Raw genomic sequence first — 19,221 nt, forward strand, 5'->3', positions numbered from 1 at the left:
GTTTAGCACGCTTTCTTCTGTAAGCTTTCCTAACTTTCTTGTGATTTTCTTCTGGCGTTTCTCTGTACAATGCCAACAGTAGACAGCCATCGTGCTAAAACTCCAATGTCCTTGATACCTTATCTCCGTATCCCTCGTGTCCTGATGGAAACGTTCGCCTTGTTCCTCACTTAATTCACCGAGATTTTGTGGAAAGTTATCAAGGTGTGAATGCAAAAAATGTAATTTGAGATTCATGTTGCAACCCAGCTCTTGAAATTTAAGTAACATATTCTCAACAACTTTTCTGTAATCAGGACTTTTGTGGTTCTCCAAGAAATTGAACACTACACTTTTAAATGCTATCCAAGCATCTCTTTCAGCTACAGTCATTGTTTCCTCGAAGTCTTTATCATTCATTAATTTCCTAATGTCTGGTCCAACAAAAACACCTTCTTTCACTTTGCCGTACGACAGGGATGGAAATTTGTTGCATATGAACTGGAAACATTGTCCTTCCTTGTTAAGTGCCTTCACAAATTGTTTAATCAGCCCTAATTTGATATGAAGAGGAGGAAGTACAACTTTCTCAGGACTGACTAAATGTTGTTGTGCGATGTTCTTTGAACCCGGGTTCATCGTTTTCCGTATTGGCCATTCTTTTCTTTCCCAGTGGTAATATCGTGCCCTACTATCCCACTCAGAGATGTAACATGGCGTTTCCGTATATCCACATTGTAGTCCATGTAAAATGCTCAAAACTTTAAGATCACCTCACACCAACCAACCATGGGCCTCATATTTAATTTTATTAAGAACAAGTTGCATATTGCTGTAGGTTTGTTTTAGTGACACAGAATGAGCAATATTACATATTACATTATGTAACAGAACAAATTTTAAACTTGTTTTATTCGAGTCAATGAATAGCCTCCAATCAGTTGCAAGACAAGGAAAATTTAACTTAGTCAGCAAACCGGACACATCACAACAAAACACGAGAGAATCTTGTTCGAGAAAAAAGGCACAAACTCTTCTTCTCGGTGTCTGTACCAGGAAAATGTTGTTCCACGAGCCAGCAAGTTCTTTTCGTTAAGTCTGGAACCAAGAAGCTCAGCTGATTCTTTAGATAAATTTAGGTCTCTAACTAAATCATTGAGTTCGCTTTGAGTGAACGGTATAGGGTCACGAGATCCGTGAGGAAGGGTTCATAAATGTCATCTTCCATTTCACTTCCTTCCACTGAATCACTTAGTGAACCAGGATCACTTACACACTCAAGACTTGATGGAGGTGTCGGTACAAGCAAGTCTGGACTGTGGAACACAGGTCTCATTGCAGAGGGTATATTGGGATACACTATCCTCTTCTTGTTTCTAATATTTCGACCTACAATTTCACAGGAACAGAAGTAACAATCATTGCTGTGATCCTGAAGCTCCCTCCACACCATAGGTATTGCAAATGGCATACATGGCCGCTTTCCCGTGCTCCAGTTTCGTAAAGATTCCCGCTTGTGTGGGACCCACGATTTATCTTGATCTCCTAGTTTCATTTTAAAGTATGCGTAATATGATCTTCTTACAAAATCTGTAATTTTCTGTCTCTGTACCCGGGGAACAAATTCACCGCAGATGTAGCAAAACAGATCTTGGCTATTCAGGCAACCACGAGATGCCATGGCCAGACCATGCAAATTAGGACTTTTGAGAGTTACATATAAAATTAATTTCAATTAATCAATGTTTTACATAGTATTATTTTCAGCATTTAGGCAAGAAATATATTAATCAATTTAAATAAAACAACACTTCTCTGTATTTAAAAGCTTGTTCGTCTTTATTACTTGTTGAATAATTTTAAAACGTACCAGTGACATCTAGCGACAATCACTTCAATTGCACTGAAACGTGCATACCACAACTTACATATAAAAATCGTGAATTGTAAAAACTTATTGCGCGATGTGAGAAAAATAATGCCAGTTTCAGCATCAGCAAGTTCAAATGCATGTAAAACTCCCAAAATTATAAGAACAACAGAACCCATGCAACCCTGTGTAATTTGACCAATGGTTGGAGATGGTATTGAAATATATTAAGCCCGGGTGGACACATTTCTGACGTAGTAGTAATTGACGAATGGTTGGATTTGGTATAAAAATTCATTATGCCCGGGTGGACCCATCCCCAACGCTCTAATAATCGACCAATGGTTGGAGTTGGTATCGAAATTGATTATTCCTTGGAATTCTCATTCCTAGCGCTGTAATAATTGACCATTGGTTGGAGTTGCCAGCCCTGGTGAACCCATTCCTAACGCTGTAATAAATTGACCAAAGGTTGGAGATGGTATTGAAATATCTTATGCGCGGGTGGACCAATTCCTGACGCTGTAGTAATTGAGAAATGTTTGGAGTTGGTAATCAAATTCATTATGCCCTGGTGAAACCATTCCTAACGCTGTACTAATTTGACCAATGGTTGGAGATGGTATTGAAATATATTATGCCCGGGTATACCCATTTCTGACGCTGTAGTGATTGACCAATGGTTGGAGTTGTTACTAAGATTGATTATGTGCTGGTGGACCCACTCCTAACGCTGTAATAATTGACCAATGGTTTTAGTTGGTATTAAAATTGATTATGAACTTGTGGAACTATTCCTAACGCTGTAATAATTTGACCAATGCCTAGAGATGATATTGGTATTGATTTTGTCCATGTGGACCCATTCTTAACGCTCTGATAATTTGACCAATGGTTGGAGATGGTATAGAAATTGATTTTGTCCTTGTGGACCCATTGTTAACGCTATAATAATTTGACCAATGAATGGGGATGGTATTGAAATTGATTATGCCCGGGTGGACCCATCCCCAACGCTCTAATAATTGACCAATATTTGGAGTTGGTATCTAAATTGAATATACTTTGGAAGTCTCATTCCTAACGCTGTAATAATTGACCATTGGTTGGAGTTGGTTCTAAAATTGATTATGACCTTGAGAACCTATTCGTAACGCTGTAATAATTTTACCAATGGTTGGAGACAGTATTGAAATTGGTTTTGTCCTTTATGACCCATTGTTAACGCTTTATTAATTTGACCAATGGTTGCAGATGATATTGAAATTGATTTTAACCTTGCGGACCCATTCTTAAGGCTGTAATAATTTGACTAATGGTTGGAGATTGTACTGAAATTAATTTTCTCCTTGTGGTCCCATTCTTAACGCACTAATAATTGACCAATGTTTGGAGTTGGTATCCAAATTGATTATTCCTTGGAAGTCTCATTCCTAACGCTGTAATAATTGACCATTGGTTGGAGTTGGTTTCAAAATTGATTATGACCTTGTAAACCTATTCGTAACGCTGTAATAATTTTACCAATGGTTGGAGATAGTATTGAAATTGATTTTGTCATTGTGGACCCATTCTTAACGGTTTATCAATTTGACCAATGATTGGAGATGGTATTGAAATATATTATGCCCACGTGGACCCATTCCTGAGGCTTTAATAATTGACCATTGGTTGAAGTTAGTTTTAAGATTGATTATGTCCTTGTGGACCTAGTCCTAACGCTGTAATTATTTGACCAATAGTTGGAGATTGTATTGAAAATGATTTTGTCCTTGTGGACCCATTCTTAACGCTTTAAAAATTTGACCAATGGTTGGAAATGGTATTGAAATTGATTATGCCCTGGTGGAACCATCCCCAACGCTCTAATTATTGACCAATGGTTGGAGTCGGTGTCGAAATTAATTATGTCTTTGAAGGCTCACTTTTAACGCTGTAATAATTGACCATTGGTTGGAGTTTGTTTTAAAATTGATTATGCCCGGGTGGACCCATTCCTAACGCTGTTCTAATTTTACTAATGGTTGGAGTTGGTATCGAAATTGAATATTCCTTGGAAGTCTCATTCCTAACGCTGTAATAATTGAATATTGGTTGGAATTGCTTTTAAAATTGATTATGACCTTATGGACCTATTCCTAACGCTGTAATAATTTGACTAATGGTTGGAGATTGTACTGAAATTAATTTTCTCCTTTTGGACCCATTTTTAACGCTCTAAGAATTGACCAATGTTTGGAGTTGGTATTCAAATTAATTTTGTCCTTGTGGACCCATTTTTAACGCTCTATTAATTGACCAATGTTTGGAGTTGGTATCGAAATTAATTATGCTTTGGAGGTCTCATTCCTAACGCTGTAATAATTGACCATTGGTTGGAGTTTTTTTAAAATTGATTATGACCTTGTGGACCTACTCGTAACGCTGTAATAATTTTACCAATGGTTGGAGATAGTATTGAAATTGATTTTGTCATTGTGGACCCATTCTTAACGGTTTATCAATTTGACCAATGTTTGGAGTTGGTATCGAAATTAATTATGCTTTGGAGGTCTCATTCCTAACGCTGTAATAATTGACCATTGGTTGGAGTTTTTTTAAAATTGATTATGACCTTGTGGACCTACTCGTAACGCTGTAATAATTTTACCAATGGTTGGAGATAGTATTGAAATTGATTTTGTCATTGTGGACCCATTCTTAACGGTTTATCAATTTGACCAATGATTGGAGATGGTATTGAAATATATTATGCCCACGTGGACCCATTCCTGAGGCTTTAATAATTGACCATTGGTTGAAGTTAGTTTTAAGATTGATTATGTCCTTGTGGACCTAGTCCTAACGCTGTAATTATTTGACCAATAGTTGGAGATTGTATTGAAAATGATTTTGTCCTTGTGGACCCATTCTTAACGCTTTAAAAATTTGACCAATGGTTGGAAATGGTATTGAAATTGATTATGCCCTGGTGGAACCATCCCCAACGCTCTAATTATTGACCAATGGTTGGAGTCGGTGTCGAAATTAATTATGTCTTTGAAGGCTCACTTTTAACGCTGTAATAATTGACCATTGGTTGGAGTTTGTTTTAAAATTGATTATGCCCGGGTGGACCCATTCCTAACGCTGTTCTAATTTTACTAATGGTTGGAGTTGGTATCGAAATTGAATATTCCTTGGAAGTCTCATTCCTAACGCTGTAATAATTGAATATTGGTTGGAATTGCTTTTAAAATTGATTATGACCTTATGGACCTATTCCTAACGCTGTAATAATTTGACTAATGGTTGGAGATTGTACTGAAATTAATTTTCTCCTTTTGGACCCATTTTTAACGCTCTAAGAATTGACCAATGTTTGGAGTTGGTATTCAAATTAATTTTGTCCTTGTGGACCCATTTTTAACGCTCTATTAATTGACCAATGTTTGGAGTTGGTATCGAAATTAATTATGCTTTGGAGGTCTCATTGCTAACGCTGTAGTAATTGACCATTGGTTGGAGTTTTTTTTAAAATTGATTATGACCTTGTGGACCTACTCGTAACGCTGTAATAATTTTACCAATGGTTGGAGATAGTATTGAAATTGATTTTGTCATTGTGGACCCATTCTTAACGCTTTATTAATTTTGACCAATGGTTAGGTAAAGTATTGAAATTGATTTTGCCCAGGTGGACCAATCACCAACGCTCTTATAATCGACCAATGGTTGGAGCTGCTATCGAAATTGACTATGCCTCGGAAGACTCATTTCTAACGCTGTAATAATTTGACCATTGGTTGGAGATGTTATTGAAATATATTATGCCCACGTGGACTCATTCCTGATGCTGTAATAATTGACCATTGGTTGAAGTTGGTTTTAAGATTGATTATAACCTTGTTGATCTTCTCCTAACGCTGTAATAATTTGACCAATGGTTGGAGTTGGTATCGAAATTGAATATTCCTTGGAAGTCTCATTCCTAACGCTGTAATAATTGACCATTGGTTGAAGTTGGTTTTAAAATTGATTATGCCGTGATGAACCTATTCCTAACGCTGTAATAATTTGACCAATATTTGGAGATTGTATTGAAATTGATTTTGTCCTTGTGGACCCATTCTTAACACTATAATAATTTGACAAGTGGTTGGAGATGGTATTGAAATTGATTATGCCTGGTGGACCCATCCCCAACGCTCTAATAATTGACCAATGGTTGGAGTCGGTATCGAAATTGATTATGCCTTCAAAGGCTCACTCCTAACGCTGTAATAATTGACCATTGTTTGGAGTTTCTTTAAAATTGATTCAGCCCTGGTGGACCCATTCCTAACGCTGTAATAATTTGACCAATGCTTGGAGATGATATTGAAATTGATTATGCCTTGGAAGACTCAGTCCTAACGCTGTAATAATTTGACCAATGGTTGGAGATGGTATTGAAATATATTATGCCCGGGTGGACCCATTCTTAACGCTGTAATAATTGACTACTGGCTGGAGGTGGTATGAAAATTGATTGAGACCACCCCATGTCTCACTCAGTATTCATCTATTAATGTTTTCCCTGCGTATTTCTAATATTTATCTTGTTTCTTTTTGAGGAAAATTCATCGTATCAGCTTGAACACCTTGAGCTCTGCCTACATTGAAACAGCAGTATATCCGAGAAGACCATGGTGGTTCAACTCCTGTGGAAGAGAATGTGAATCCCAAGACGCTCTTGGACTCAAAGCTACTTCCTACGATGAGTAAATGAATTTGTTACGACGCTGGAAATATATGTGAAATTACCAATGATGTCAGATGTATGTTCTTTCAGTAGATAGTGCGAGGGACATTCCAAAATAAAAGAATGTGAATGTGCTTAAAGTATTATAGCCATGAACCATCAATAATTCTTTGCTCGTATCAAACAAGTTATGTTTATCCATATGTTTACATAATCTACTGATTTTTGTCGTGTAGAGTAACCATGCCCATGTTTAAAATACTTAGAACATGTAGCTACTGTACAGGGGCGCTGACTTCTCAAAATTATTGGGGACTCTGATAACTGAAATAAAGTAATGAATGACTCACTCTCTCCCTTTTTTAAGTTTTAGCCTCAGTGTTCGGAATCTCATAAAAGCCCACGAATTCCTCAAAAATATCAAAAATGTTATTCACTTTTCTAATGCAGAATATTAATTGTCCACGGATGGATATGTCACAAGTTTCGTCAACAATAATAGCAAAATATTCCCGACTTTTAATATCTGCTACCAAGGGGAGCAAAACAGATCTCCCTTATATATCAATGATCTCATTCTGTATGTCATGTTACAGCCATTTGTAGCCCAAAAGTCCCATCCACTATCCTAGTTCATGCATACCGTCTTTTGGCACTCTTTTTAGTAAAAATTTTAACAATATTCATAATTACATACTTAGTATATAGTAATAAGTAATGTGTTTTGCTGTCTCTGGTCATATACCCCAAAGTTGATGGTTCAGCGGTCTCAGCCCCCCAAATTGATGGTCTAGAACATTTCAAATGTGTATTTAAATTTAGTTCATGTGGCACAATTCAGAGTAAACTTTACAAGAGAAGAAAAATAATACATTCGATCCTCTAAAGCAAAATTATTTGGGGGCTCTGCCCCCACATCGTTAACATTGGGAGGGGCTCGAGCCATCCCCCAAGCCCCATGAAGTCGGCGCCTATGCTACTGTATATGTTGTGCAATGCTGCAGGCATTGCTTTAATCATGCCAAGAAAAATGAGAGAGATAGAAAGTTATGTATTTATTTACCAACAACTCAAGGCAATTTTAAAACAGAATAGTGCTGAAAATTTGTTATAAATACTTGCAATATGTACACTGAATGTAAGTGTATAAGCAAATTGCGTGCTCAATGTAAAAAATGAAATCTAAACGTGGATATTATACAATGACAGTGGCTTTAAGGCAAAATATAGGAATGTCAAATAAGTATAAAAGAGAACAATTTTTAAGAAATGATGATATCATTAATCCAACAATTAGGACAAATGAATATTAATTTCCTGCTTTTATATGCATTTTAAAATGACAGTGTGTAGCTGAAGACTTGTTTCTGAAATATTTTATTTTACATAAATGAATACAGGCATTAACACCACACTTGGCGCATTTCATTGCATTGTATTGCAGTCAGTTCACTGGCAGTCAGTTCCCCACTCCTCACACATATTTGAATAGCAAAATGTGTGTATTGGAACTCCAATAACAAAAAAACGCACGAAGATTCCAAAAACACGCTCGTCTGATTGGATATTTAGAGCGCAGGCTGTGACACGTCGGAAACTACTGTACAACGCCTCTGACATAATTCTGCTGGGAAGAATTCTGAATATGTTTAATTTGGTTTGGGGTAGATACGGTATCAGTGCTGCTCTTTATGTGCATTAACAAATAGTATTTAATTTTGTTTTCAAATAATTTTGGAGTGTTCGTGAAAGCGTCCTTAGGTACATAAACTGGCAACAGGAACTGTGGCAACGAACTTTCATCAGCATCTAAATACGTGAGTGCAGCAGGAGATTCGGTGGATTAGAGATAAGCTTAAGGGCTGTATTTCGAAATAGCCACACAAACATTTGTTTCATGCGCCCTTTCTTGCATTTGGACTAGAAAGAACTTTTGTCTGACAGTGGTATCCAAAGTCGGGAAGGTGTCAAGCCAGAAGTTCTTCATAAGGACGAAGATTTCAATATAAGTTAACATCCACCACAGTATGAGCTTTTTCTTATCAGCGGTTTTTAGCTGAGATGTTCTTAAGCTATCTCTAAAAATGATGGTCTTTTATTTTTATGTTCACCCCACTTACAGTCGGGACGCCCTAGCAACCGGCGTGGAACCACCCACTCTGGTAGCGACGCGCTATTGCCGGATTGACCTCCTTCAGAATTTTCGCGAGCCCATAGAAACACGTGTAGGATTAAACATCTGGTTAAACAGTCAACAACGGGACACTTCCATTGTTCTCATTCCGACTCTGTTCATATTTGAAGGAACAACATTAATATGCGGAGAGCTTTTGGCTGAGTGAAGTGAGTTTTTCTTAATATTCAGTCCGATTTCTGTATTGAATACTTTTGTGCGTGAGCGGGCGTTCGTGTGTGTGTTTGTAAGAATTGTTTGGATAAATTGTACTGCAATGTCAGAAAGAAGAAAGTAATTGGTACACAGGATCCCACTTCCAAATGTAGGTCCATCCCAGATTAGCCGTAGTGTGCATAAAGTGGACTTTAGAACACCAACTCAATCAATCAATCAATTCACACACAATTGATTTGTTCTTGATAAATTCTTCTCCGTAATACAGTAACTCACTTCTCTGAAATTCTGTTTCAGAGGTAAATTTTTGTAGGTTCCGCAAAATATAATTGAAAAACGTGTTAACGAATCCAAGTTGTACGTAATTTGTTTATACGTAATTTCCAAGAAATACATACGTTCTGAAGCTTCAACAATGTCACAGAAGAATAAATTCCATGTCGTTATATATCAAAGGGTGAGTTTCGTATACAAAAACAATATTCTGGCATAGCTGCGGTCGGTATCGAGTTGCGAAAAAGACGAACGTCGCGGTGTGACAAAGGCAAAGAGAGGCGGCATGAAATAAAAGGAGAACGATTTGCCACAGTGTTGTTCATAACACAAGACGCATTTTCTTTTGTAATTGTGATACGATACAACACAAGTAAAAATATGCCGGTAGCTCATGCTTGCAATGTTCCATAATAAAAACACAACAAAGGTTCTTTCAGTGAAGGTTTTCGATTGCTGTGTCGAGCAGGAAGAGAAAATGTTTCATGCTTGCCAGACAGTAAAATTCACACGGGATGTTAACGTTAACCTACAAGAAACTTCAGATTCAAACTTCTAGATTCGTTTATTTATCACTTAACGACGGAAATAACATATATTAGCATACTAATACGTACGTGCTTAATTTCGCGTGACGTTTTATTTTTTCCCGAGCTTGCCAACAGCTGATTAACTTGTCTGCCTGTTTGTGCGAACGTGGCAACGAGGAGACAGAATTTGGTCACGTTCTGCCGTTCTGCGTTCCGATTGCACACCGCTTGTTATCGCGGCCCGACTGTAAGATAGTTGAGTTTCACTGAAAAAAAACCTGAAAGTTCGAACAGTAAAGTAAATTCTAATATAAATAGCACTACGAGGCTTTCCAAGTAATATGAACTGCTTACTAGTTGCTCTTCCTCTGTTATGCATTATATTCCAGACTTTCCGAATCAAAATTTCCACACTAGCTTAATTTGTGCACATTGTCATCCTCAATAATAACTCAAGGCTAACTAGTTAGCCTACAAACAGTGTAGAGCCTGAGCGATTGTTTCTCCGTTGAGATGGCGTCAGCGCCACACTTGCTGATTGGAGGATTTGGGAGTTATGACTCGTTCCAAAGATGCAAAGCATAACAGCCAGAGATACCTAATCCACTAAGTCTCGACCTCATCTCAGAATTAGAGAAGGAATTAAGTGAGAAACAGATTAAATATCAAGACGAGAACGAGACAGATGACTGTAAAGAAGGGACAGGACAGACTAAAATTTATTCCAGACGGTCTCTTACGCTGGAGCCTTTAGGATACTCCAACATGAGGACTGCTTTGCTGTTGAACCTATTCAGACATAAAAGTGGTTGTTGATTAACTGCTGTATCGTTTAATGCTAACTTGAAGGTAGACGGACAACTGACACATTCGAGACGAGACCAGATAACGTTCCTCATTCACGAGATGAGACGAGACTGCGACACAGAGTTACTGTCCACACAAGACTATGCCAGCAACACAAAAGACACAAAACAAGTCAAGAACACGGAGTGAAGAAAACCTGAAGAAGAGAAGTCACCAAAGAAGAAAGATTAAAAAAAAAAAAAAAACTCATCACTGCCTAGTCAGAGAGTAATGGCATGTTTGTTTGGTCCTGTTTCCTTTCGAATATCACAACGGTGCTCTTCGAAAGAAACGGTCTCATGTGGTTTATACACACACGAACCCCCCCACCTGCACCCCCCCCCCACACACACACACACATATATATATATATTTGAAGAACAAACAATGGCATTATATTTTGAACAATATGTCGTTCAAATGTCCTCCTCTCCTTCGCTGGGTGGAATGGATTCTGAATGTCCAATTTTCCAGCACGTCTGCACACATATTGAGCGGTATAGCCTCAATGGTTCGTCCGATGTTCCGTTTCAGGTCACGAACTGTGCGTGGCTTATAGTCTCATAGACCTTAGATTTGACATAACCCCATAGAAAATAATCCAGGGGGGTTAGGTCACATGATCTTGGTGGCCAGTTCACACCACTCATTCTGGACAGAACTCGCCCGGAGAACTTTTCCTGCAATAATTCCATTGTCGGGAGAGCTGTGTGGCACGTTGCACCGTCCTGTTTGAAAAACACATTGTTGATGTCAAGATTTGCCAGTTTAGGCCACAAAATCTGCACCACCATATTCCTGCATCGGTCCCCATTGACAGTCACGTGATTTCCATGTTGGTCCTCAAAAAAATTAGGCCCGATCTGCCCAAATCCTACAGTTTTGTTTGTTAACGTAGCCATAAAGAAAAATAAATGTGCTTCATCGGAAAAGATGATGAAATTCCTCTCAATGCACGAAATGTCTGTCGAATTGAACACGAATTTTTATAATAATTTCTAGGCGTTATTGCATTGTGTATCTCTCCATGATAACTTGCCACAGACTACTGCACGCAGATATCACAGTTCCATCTCGTCATTCCAGTCAGTGTTGCCATAACACTGTTTCAAAGTTCTGACGTTCAAATTGGTAGACCCTTTATTAAAAGGCTAAAGAATAACAAAGCACATGGCATTGATTTAATACCAGCTGAGTTAATTAAGTATGGTGGGAATTCATTAATAGGCTATGTCAAATTCCAAAATTAATTTGTTTAATATGGAATAAAGAACAAATTCCTCAACAGTGGAGAGAATACAATATTGTTCCTGTGCTTAAAAAGTCACATAATTTAGAACTGCATAATTTGTATTCATGTCCAGATATTACGCGTATTATAAAATTTAAATCAAGAAGACTTAGGTGGGCAGGCCATGTGCATAGGCATAGTCTTGCCCGTCCGCTTGGGGGGGGGGGGGCTGCTGGGGCTGACTTATTCATGCTTTTACCCATTACAAAAATCATCGCGGACATTCTCCTTGATAGACAGGTGATTATCCAAAAGAAATGGGCCACCCCCCGTGGCGGAGTGGTTTCATGATATCGGTATAAATTCCTGAAAAAATCTGTCTAAAATGTTCCGAGATCAATCAGAATATTTATTCTGAATAGAAAAAATGTTACCACGTTATGGATATATACTTGGCATTAATTAAAGTAGGTTGCATTGGTCAAATCTTGCGTCGTTCAGATTATAGTCCAGTGCCACCTATTGGCAAATGAGAAACCATATAAGAATGGACATCAGCGTTTAAGTTTTGTCCTAGATACATATGGGAGTCTAAAAATAAGTGCACTAAACTGGAACAGTATAAGTTTTATGACGCTTTCGGATCTGAAGAAAATGTCTCAGATGTATCTTGCAGTTGTCTGGCTAACCGAATGATTTTATATTTTATCAGAACGGGGAAGGGGGTGTGAACGTAGTTTGTTTGATATGTTAATAATCTTATAGATGTTTTCAATTAAACGTATGACCAAGGAAGATATGCCATATTTATCCACTTCCCGAGAATAGTAGATACTTTTTTCATTCTTTCCTAAATATATTTATTCTCCGTAATTTTCCACTTTACAGCTTGTATGCTAGTTGTTGCATTGACTAGTTTCATCCACAGACCGCGTTCTCTGAAGCAGACGAGATATTCAGTGAACGTGGTCTTCATATAAAAAAATCAACTTCTCTCTTCTTACACTTCAAACCAATATTTAAACATTTTCAAATTATCATTTATTTATCTGGAATACAAAGAATGTTGTCAGGCATCGCCAAGTATAACTAGAATCATCCCCGCAATAACATTATCCCAAACCGCATATATCTCCACGGACGCCGCCATCTTGCAAGGTCTTGTGCAGACGAAACGAGTCAACATTTACTTGTCTTGCTCCGGCTGCAAGATGGTTGTAAGCCGTCTGAATGGCCGGACGCTTTCACTCAGTAAGACGTGACGTCAACTTCTGCCCGCCGAACGCTAAACGTGCAAGATCTTCAAGCCGACTTGATGTTGTCTGGCCAGCCGAACAGGGCTAGTACATAGCATTTTCCTGAAAATTCAAATACCTGGGCTAGTCCCCCTTATCCATTCCAACTTTAGACTTTTGTTTGTCCCGACTGGGTTTCAGCACAAAGAACGCGACAGGGGAATAATTATTTTTGAACGACAGATGACGGCAGTTAGTTTCTGGAAAGAGTAGTGATGGGTTTGGTTTTCCTCCCACGCCAAGCGATAGAACTATGCATTTAACTTTTTTTAGAAATCATTTGTCGAAAGTGTATCGAAAGCAAAGTCACTTCGGAATATCACTGTACTGAAGTCAATCGCCTGATATAGAAGCAAGAGACTGGCAAGTTTTCATTTTCCCCTTACATTTCCTTTACTAATTATTATTCTCTTTGTTAAAGGACAAAAAAGAGACAAAATTGGGGCTGGTAAATCGCCAATTATTCTTGTGTTCACGGATGATTTAATGTTAGTTTGGGAAGAGTGATCCTTTAGTTTTAGAGGAGGTTGAAGATGCATGATCTCATTTTTCAAAATTGGGGGAGAGGAGGACGACGACCACACGATTGCCTTGCTCTTAGCTTCACTTAATATTTCTCTAATATTTTAAACATCTGATCCATTGTCACTTTAAAAGAAATGTAAAGTTGAGATGCATCGTTTCAACAGAGCATCGTTTGCTGGGTTAATTTATTCATCGCCCCTAGTCAGAAATGCATACTTACAAAATGTAATAATAATAATTACACATATATATTATATGTATGTATATGTGTATATATATAATATAATCTTTGTTATTTTAAATTTGGAATTATACAAGTATCGGTATCGGCATCTGTGGGTATCGGTGAGGGTATCGGTATCGGTTCAAAGTTGTATCAGCTCAGCCCTAGTATATAGATCTTGCTCAGGATAGGGACAGATGGAAGGTCTGTGTTGCTGCAGCCATGAACCTTTGGGTTTTAGAAGGCTTGAGAGTTAGTTAATTTGTTAGTATTGTCTTATAGAGACATACTAATTAAGTTAACGTTTAATATCTTGTGAGCGTTATCCTTTTGACCTTGATACATTGCATTCCCCATCATACTCTAATTGCAAAGACTGCCTGTTGTTATGTCACATTCCAGAGATCAGAGCCTTGCGAATGTTACCTGGGTATTCAGATGGTTTCCTTATGGCAGAACAAACATTACGGTATGTTTAAATCAGTGTGTATAAAAGGGCAGGTTATGATCGTTAAACTTCTGCAAATATTAACGAGAACTCGGATAATTACGGAGCGAACCGTTAGGTTCTCGGCGGGATGGAACGTAACGGCAGAAGTGACGTAATGGAATTAATGGTTTCGCAGGCAGCACGATGGCTATTAATGAGTTGGACGTTAATTGCTCGTAACGTCAACTTTCCACCAACGCTGTTATGCGAAAATAAGTAATGCATGTTGTGACTGATTGATCTATTCATTGGATTGTCCTGCGCACAGCTGGTTCACTCAATTACAGCTCATTGGCGCGTTTCATTTGATTTGATTTGATTTTTGTTATTTAGCTTCGCTTTTCTGTCATCTTTGTCTAATCGCTACGATGAGGATGAGACCTCGGAGTTCTAGGTTCTAAAAAGTGTGCTTTTAGGTTCCTAAAAGAGGCTCTAAAAATCCTAAAATAGATTCTAAAGATAACATTATTTGTATTCATGTCCAGATATTATTAGAATCAAGAAGACTTAGGTGGGCAGGCCAAGTGGCACGAATGGGAGAGGAAAGAGGAGTTTACAGGATTCTTGTTGGGAAACCTGATGCTAAGAGACCTGTAGGAAGACCAAGACGAAGATGGAGGGACAACGTTGAGATGGACCTAAAGGAGATCGGTAGCGATGGAAAAGAGTATATAGATCTTGATCAAGATAGGGACAGATGGAAGGTCTGTGTTTCTGCAGCCATGAACCTTCGGGTTTAAGAAGGCTAGAGAGTTAGTTAGTTAGTTAGATTCTAAAGATCTGAAATTAGGCTCGAAAAATCCTGAAGTAGGTTCCTAGAAACCTGATGAGGATCTTCTTATGTGCTGAAAATGTTCCCTGAACGAAACATAGTCAGTGATGCAAATCTGAATGCTGAATCGTTACGTCGCAAGGTGTGAATGCAACGAAGCACAAAAGTTAGCAAGATCATATGGATCAGAAGTTTCCACTTTGAACTGTCCAGGTAACAGTGGCGCCAGTCATTTTGCTTTGTTTGGAGCTTTGAGAACACTTCATGGACTTGGATGGAGGAGAATCGACAGAGAGTATGTTTATAACACGTTAGTCATTGAATTTTTTCGTCAACAAAGAGAGCAATCTGTGTGATATAAAAAACCTGTAAAACTTTAAAAAATATATATAAAAACCTAAAAAAAAGGTTTAATTTAGGCACATAAACCTAAAATAGGCTCTAAGGCTGACGTAACGTGTTATTTCTTATCTACGTGCAAAGGAAAAATTAGGTTAAAAACCTAATATCCAAGGTCTAGTGGATACCCGTGGCGCAACAGCCCATTGAGGGTCCGGGCCTACCCAGGGCCGGATTTACCTCTTTGCCGCCCCTAGGCCAAACAAGCTCTGCCCCCCCCCCATACCGTTTATCAAGAATGAAAAAAATAATCATTTCCTGTATTACTATTTTTACTATTAACGGCATGCAGTATTAATTAAATGTAAATTACATACAAAAAATGTAACAAAGCGATATGACATATATTACAAATAAATTACATTTTAACATTTACCTTGTTTTTCATAGAAGACTTTTATCTTTACTTTATTTAAGTGATAGGTGCATATCATCATACAACCTATAAACCTATCCAACCATTTTACACGCAAACACTTTTCAATTTCATTTTAAAGTTTATACTTTAATTAATATGTACCCTTGACATTAAATATTAATAACCATAAAAGTATAAGTTTGATAGTATCTAGGCTTGTTGATAAATTTTAAATTAGCTGTCACCCACTGGATCTAATGAGCCAACTAGTACCCTGTACGGCTGTTAAAGACCCAGGAACCTTTTTTCTCGCACAATTTACATTCGGTACAAAGGGAAGGGAACTTTAGGTAAATAAATGTTTTTTCTGCGATAAGATGGAGACCCTTCTATTTGCCAAAATTCTAATTATAACCTTATATGTCAACACAGGAATTTGTTTTACATAAAAACACATATTTTCCAGTTTTCTGTATGTAAAATTTTCATTTTAAATACATAAAATCGCTCATTGAATTCAGCTACCTCGAAATCCTCAAAGGAAAAAAATTTATTCTCAGCACCTCTTTCATATCGAGAGTGTTAGGTTTGTTTTGTGTTTGAACACGCTCGCTGGCAGACTTCTGGCGCCTCGCTTACGATCCTATTGGGGGGAAATATAATATATGCATCTAACGCACAAGTGCTAATGTCTAAATATACAGAATTGTTTTAAAAAGCTAATGTTTTCAAACGTTGTGCCAAATTGTACGTGTTTTGGAAGGTGAAGTAAAGGAAGAGGAAGTTTTGGAAAACTTCAGCGTTAGTGGCATTTCGTGCTTCAAATATGCACGAATTGTTTCTTGTGACGTGGAGTGATCTCTCTCACAATATAAGATGCTTTTTAGAGATAATCGTCACAGATTTACAATGGAGAATTTGGAATAAACTATGGTGATCCACTGCAACTCTTCGAAAAAAATAGCTTGCTAAGAGGTAAGTATTTAGAAACTGATTTCAGGTGTTTAAAATGATTGTAACATTTTTTTTGTTACCAAATATTTTTTATTTCTGTCACATATTTTCCAGTTTTTATCACATATTTTCCAGTTTTTATCACATATTTTCCAGTTTTTATCACATATTTTCAACATTTATGACATAAGAAATAAATATTTCTGAGTTTTCTTTAACACATAAAGGTCCGTTCCCTAGGTACAAGTTGCGTATTGTTTCATTTGAAAAACGTTTCCTGGACCATATTGAAATTGGTCTGGAAAAAGGTTCCTGGACCGCATCTAAATTGATCCGGAAAAAAGGGTTCCTGGACCGTATTTAAATTGATCCGGAAAAGATGTTCCTGGAACACATATTAATTGATACGAAATAAGGGTTTTTGGACTGTATTTAAATTGATCCGGAAAAAGGTTCCTGGACCGAATTGAAATACTTTAGGGTCCAGAAGCTATTAACGCTTCCTGATTTTCTCTCCTGGACCGGAATTGAATTTATTTGAAATTCCTGGATCTTTAAAAACTGTACCAGTTGACGTTTGAGAAACACGGGAAAGCACCCTCAACAATTGGCAATTCTGCAAAGTTATCTTGCACAGAGTGTGTTTGCAAAATATTTTGTGATACATACAGTGCTGATCTTAAAACTTTATAATTTATCTTGAAATTTAGTAACCAACAATGGAAAAGAACACAGTTACTAAATAATGCGATGCGATACAATAACTTGTTCAGTGTAGCAAACAATTTTTAGCACTTGTTTACGGACAGCTGCAATTCATTCTGTCACCACTCAGAGAGATCGGACTAAATATTAGAACTGTGCATAGGGACAAATTTAAACAACCAAGAATTATAATTGATTCAATCTTTAATGATTAATTGAAGGGGTCCACTTCATGCACTGAAAGGCTAATCGGAACTGCTCCTACAGTTTAAAGTGGAATACAAACCACTATGTGCCTTCACGCGGGACCCCTTGATTACAAGGCGACGACGCTACCACTACGCCACCGGGGGGCCCTAAGAGTAGTATTTACAAACACAAAAATCATCCGACGAACCCAGCTCTGCATATTCGACTTATTGTATTTTCAGGCATCAATAACAATACCGTAGGATCTTCGAAATGTAACGTACCGTATCAATCCCTAAGATTATATGTTTATTTTATTAAGTCTCTCTGAATGCTTCACGTTGACCAGGGCATTCACTTGTTTTTCTCAGTTGTCTCAGCCTCTGGGGCATGTAAACAATGCACTGTGTTGTGCTATGCAAACCTCCTCAGCATTCAGGAAACAGGTAGTTTCTTCTGCCTATGGAGTCGGCGGTTTGCATAGTGGCAATTAAAAACACGATTCGGCATGGAGGAAGAGCTCCATGGCCTAGTGATATAGAGAGGAGACAAGTTGAGAGGGGACTGACTTTGGATTGGAGTTGAGAAGGGAGAAGAGGTTAGGAGAGCAGTAGGGCAGAAGTGAGACGACGCTCTGGTCAACAAATTGAGAAGCCAACAGAGGACTTCGTATATTATATTCATCCTAATTCATCAGATAGACAGGTAATTATCCTAACACCCAGCCATGATTCAGGTTCAAAGGTTCACAAAACCCAACGAGTGACCATTGTCTTTTCTGCAGTTTAGTTCCTTAATTTATTTGTACCTTTCGCATTGCCAAGCGTTAACTCGTCATGCCAATGACGAGTGCTCTCATCAGAGGATGAATGATGAGTAACTTACATCACCCAGCAATTAATTGCACAATGACTGGTTCAGATCCCATCATTCTTTAGAATGACACGTGGTGGAGATGCTGGGCAAATTGTTCTGTAGAAATCAGCCAAGTCTTCTTCAGTTAACAAGTAGTTGCCAAGCAAAGCTGCCAGCACACAGAATTTGTTCGGATTGAGATCCAGACCCTTAGCTACCTCGGTGAGAATATATTCTTTGGTTTCCAGTGATCCCTTGTAAGTCAATTTGAGCTGTTCAGATGAGAAATACCGTGGTGGGTCAAAAACTGCATCCTCAGCATCCTCAGCCATTAGTCCGTGGAAGTTGTTCTCTCGGCAATACGCAATCACTTCCTGGTGGTGGTCGTCCATTGTACAAACCACAGTCACATTTAGATGTCTCAGAGCCATTCTTAGGCAGGTCCTCAAGCAGACGGGTGGCACAACCATACTTTGGAAGGTGGTGTTCCTTTCGTGTTTATGTGTTTGAGAACCTGATTTACATTCCTGCGCATATTCTGTTGAGTTCTGTTGAGTTCTACAACGAACTCTAAAATCCCAGACATTTAGCCATCACCTTTTCAAACAGGTAATTGCTATAACCATTTAACGAATGTATTTTCAGACATTGCCG

General features: G+C 38.0%; 1 protein-coding gene across 1 annotated transcript in view; it reads right to left on the reverse strand.

Annotated features, from left to right (window-relative positions):
* Positions 1 to 18,998, reverse strand: part of LOC146004215 (polyglutamylase complex subunit TTLL1-like) — a 77,827-nt gene extending 58,829 nt beyond the window's left edge. Inside the window, exon 1 of the mRNA XM_083142887.1 lies at positions 18,859 to 18,998. Coding sequence (XP_082999013.1) covers positions 18,859 to 18,998 — 140 coding nt within the window. The remainder of the gene's footprint in view (positions 1 to 18,858) is intronic.
* Between the last annotated feature and the right edge of the window lie 223 nt (positions 18,999 to 19,221).

This window comes from Lepisma saccharinum, chromosome 21 (assembly GCF_977018435.1).
Source record: "Lepisma saccharinum chromosome 21, izLepSacc3.1, whole genome shotgun sequence".
Lineage (NCBI taxonomy): Eukaryota > Metazoa > Arthropoda > Insecta > Zygentoma > Lepismatidae > Lepisma > Lepisma saccharinum.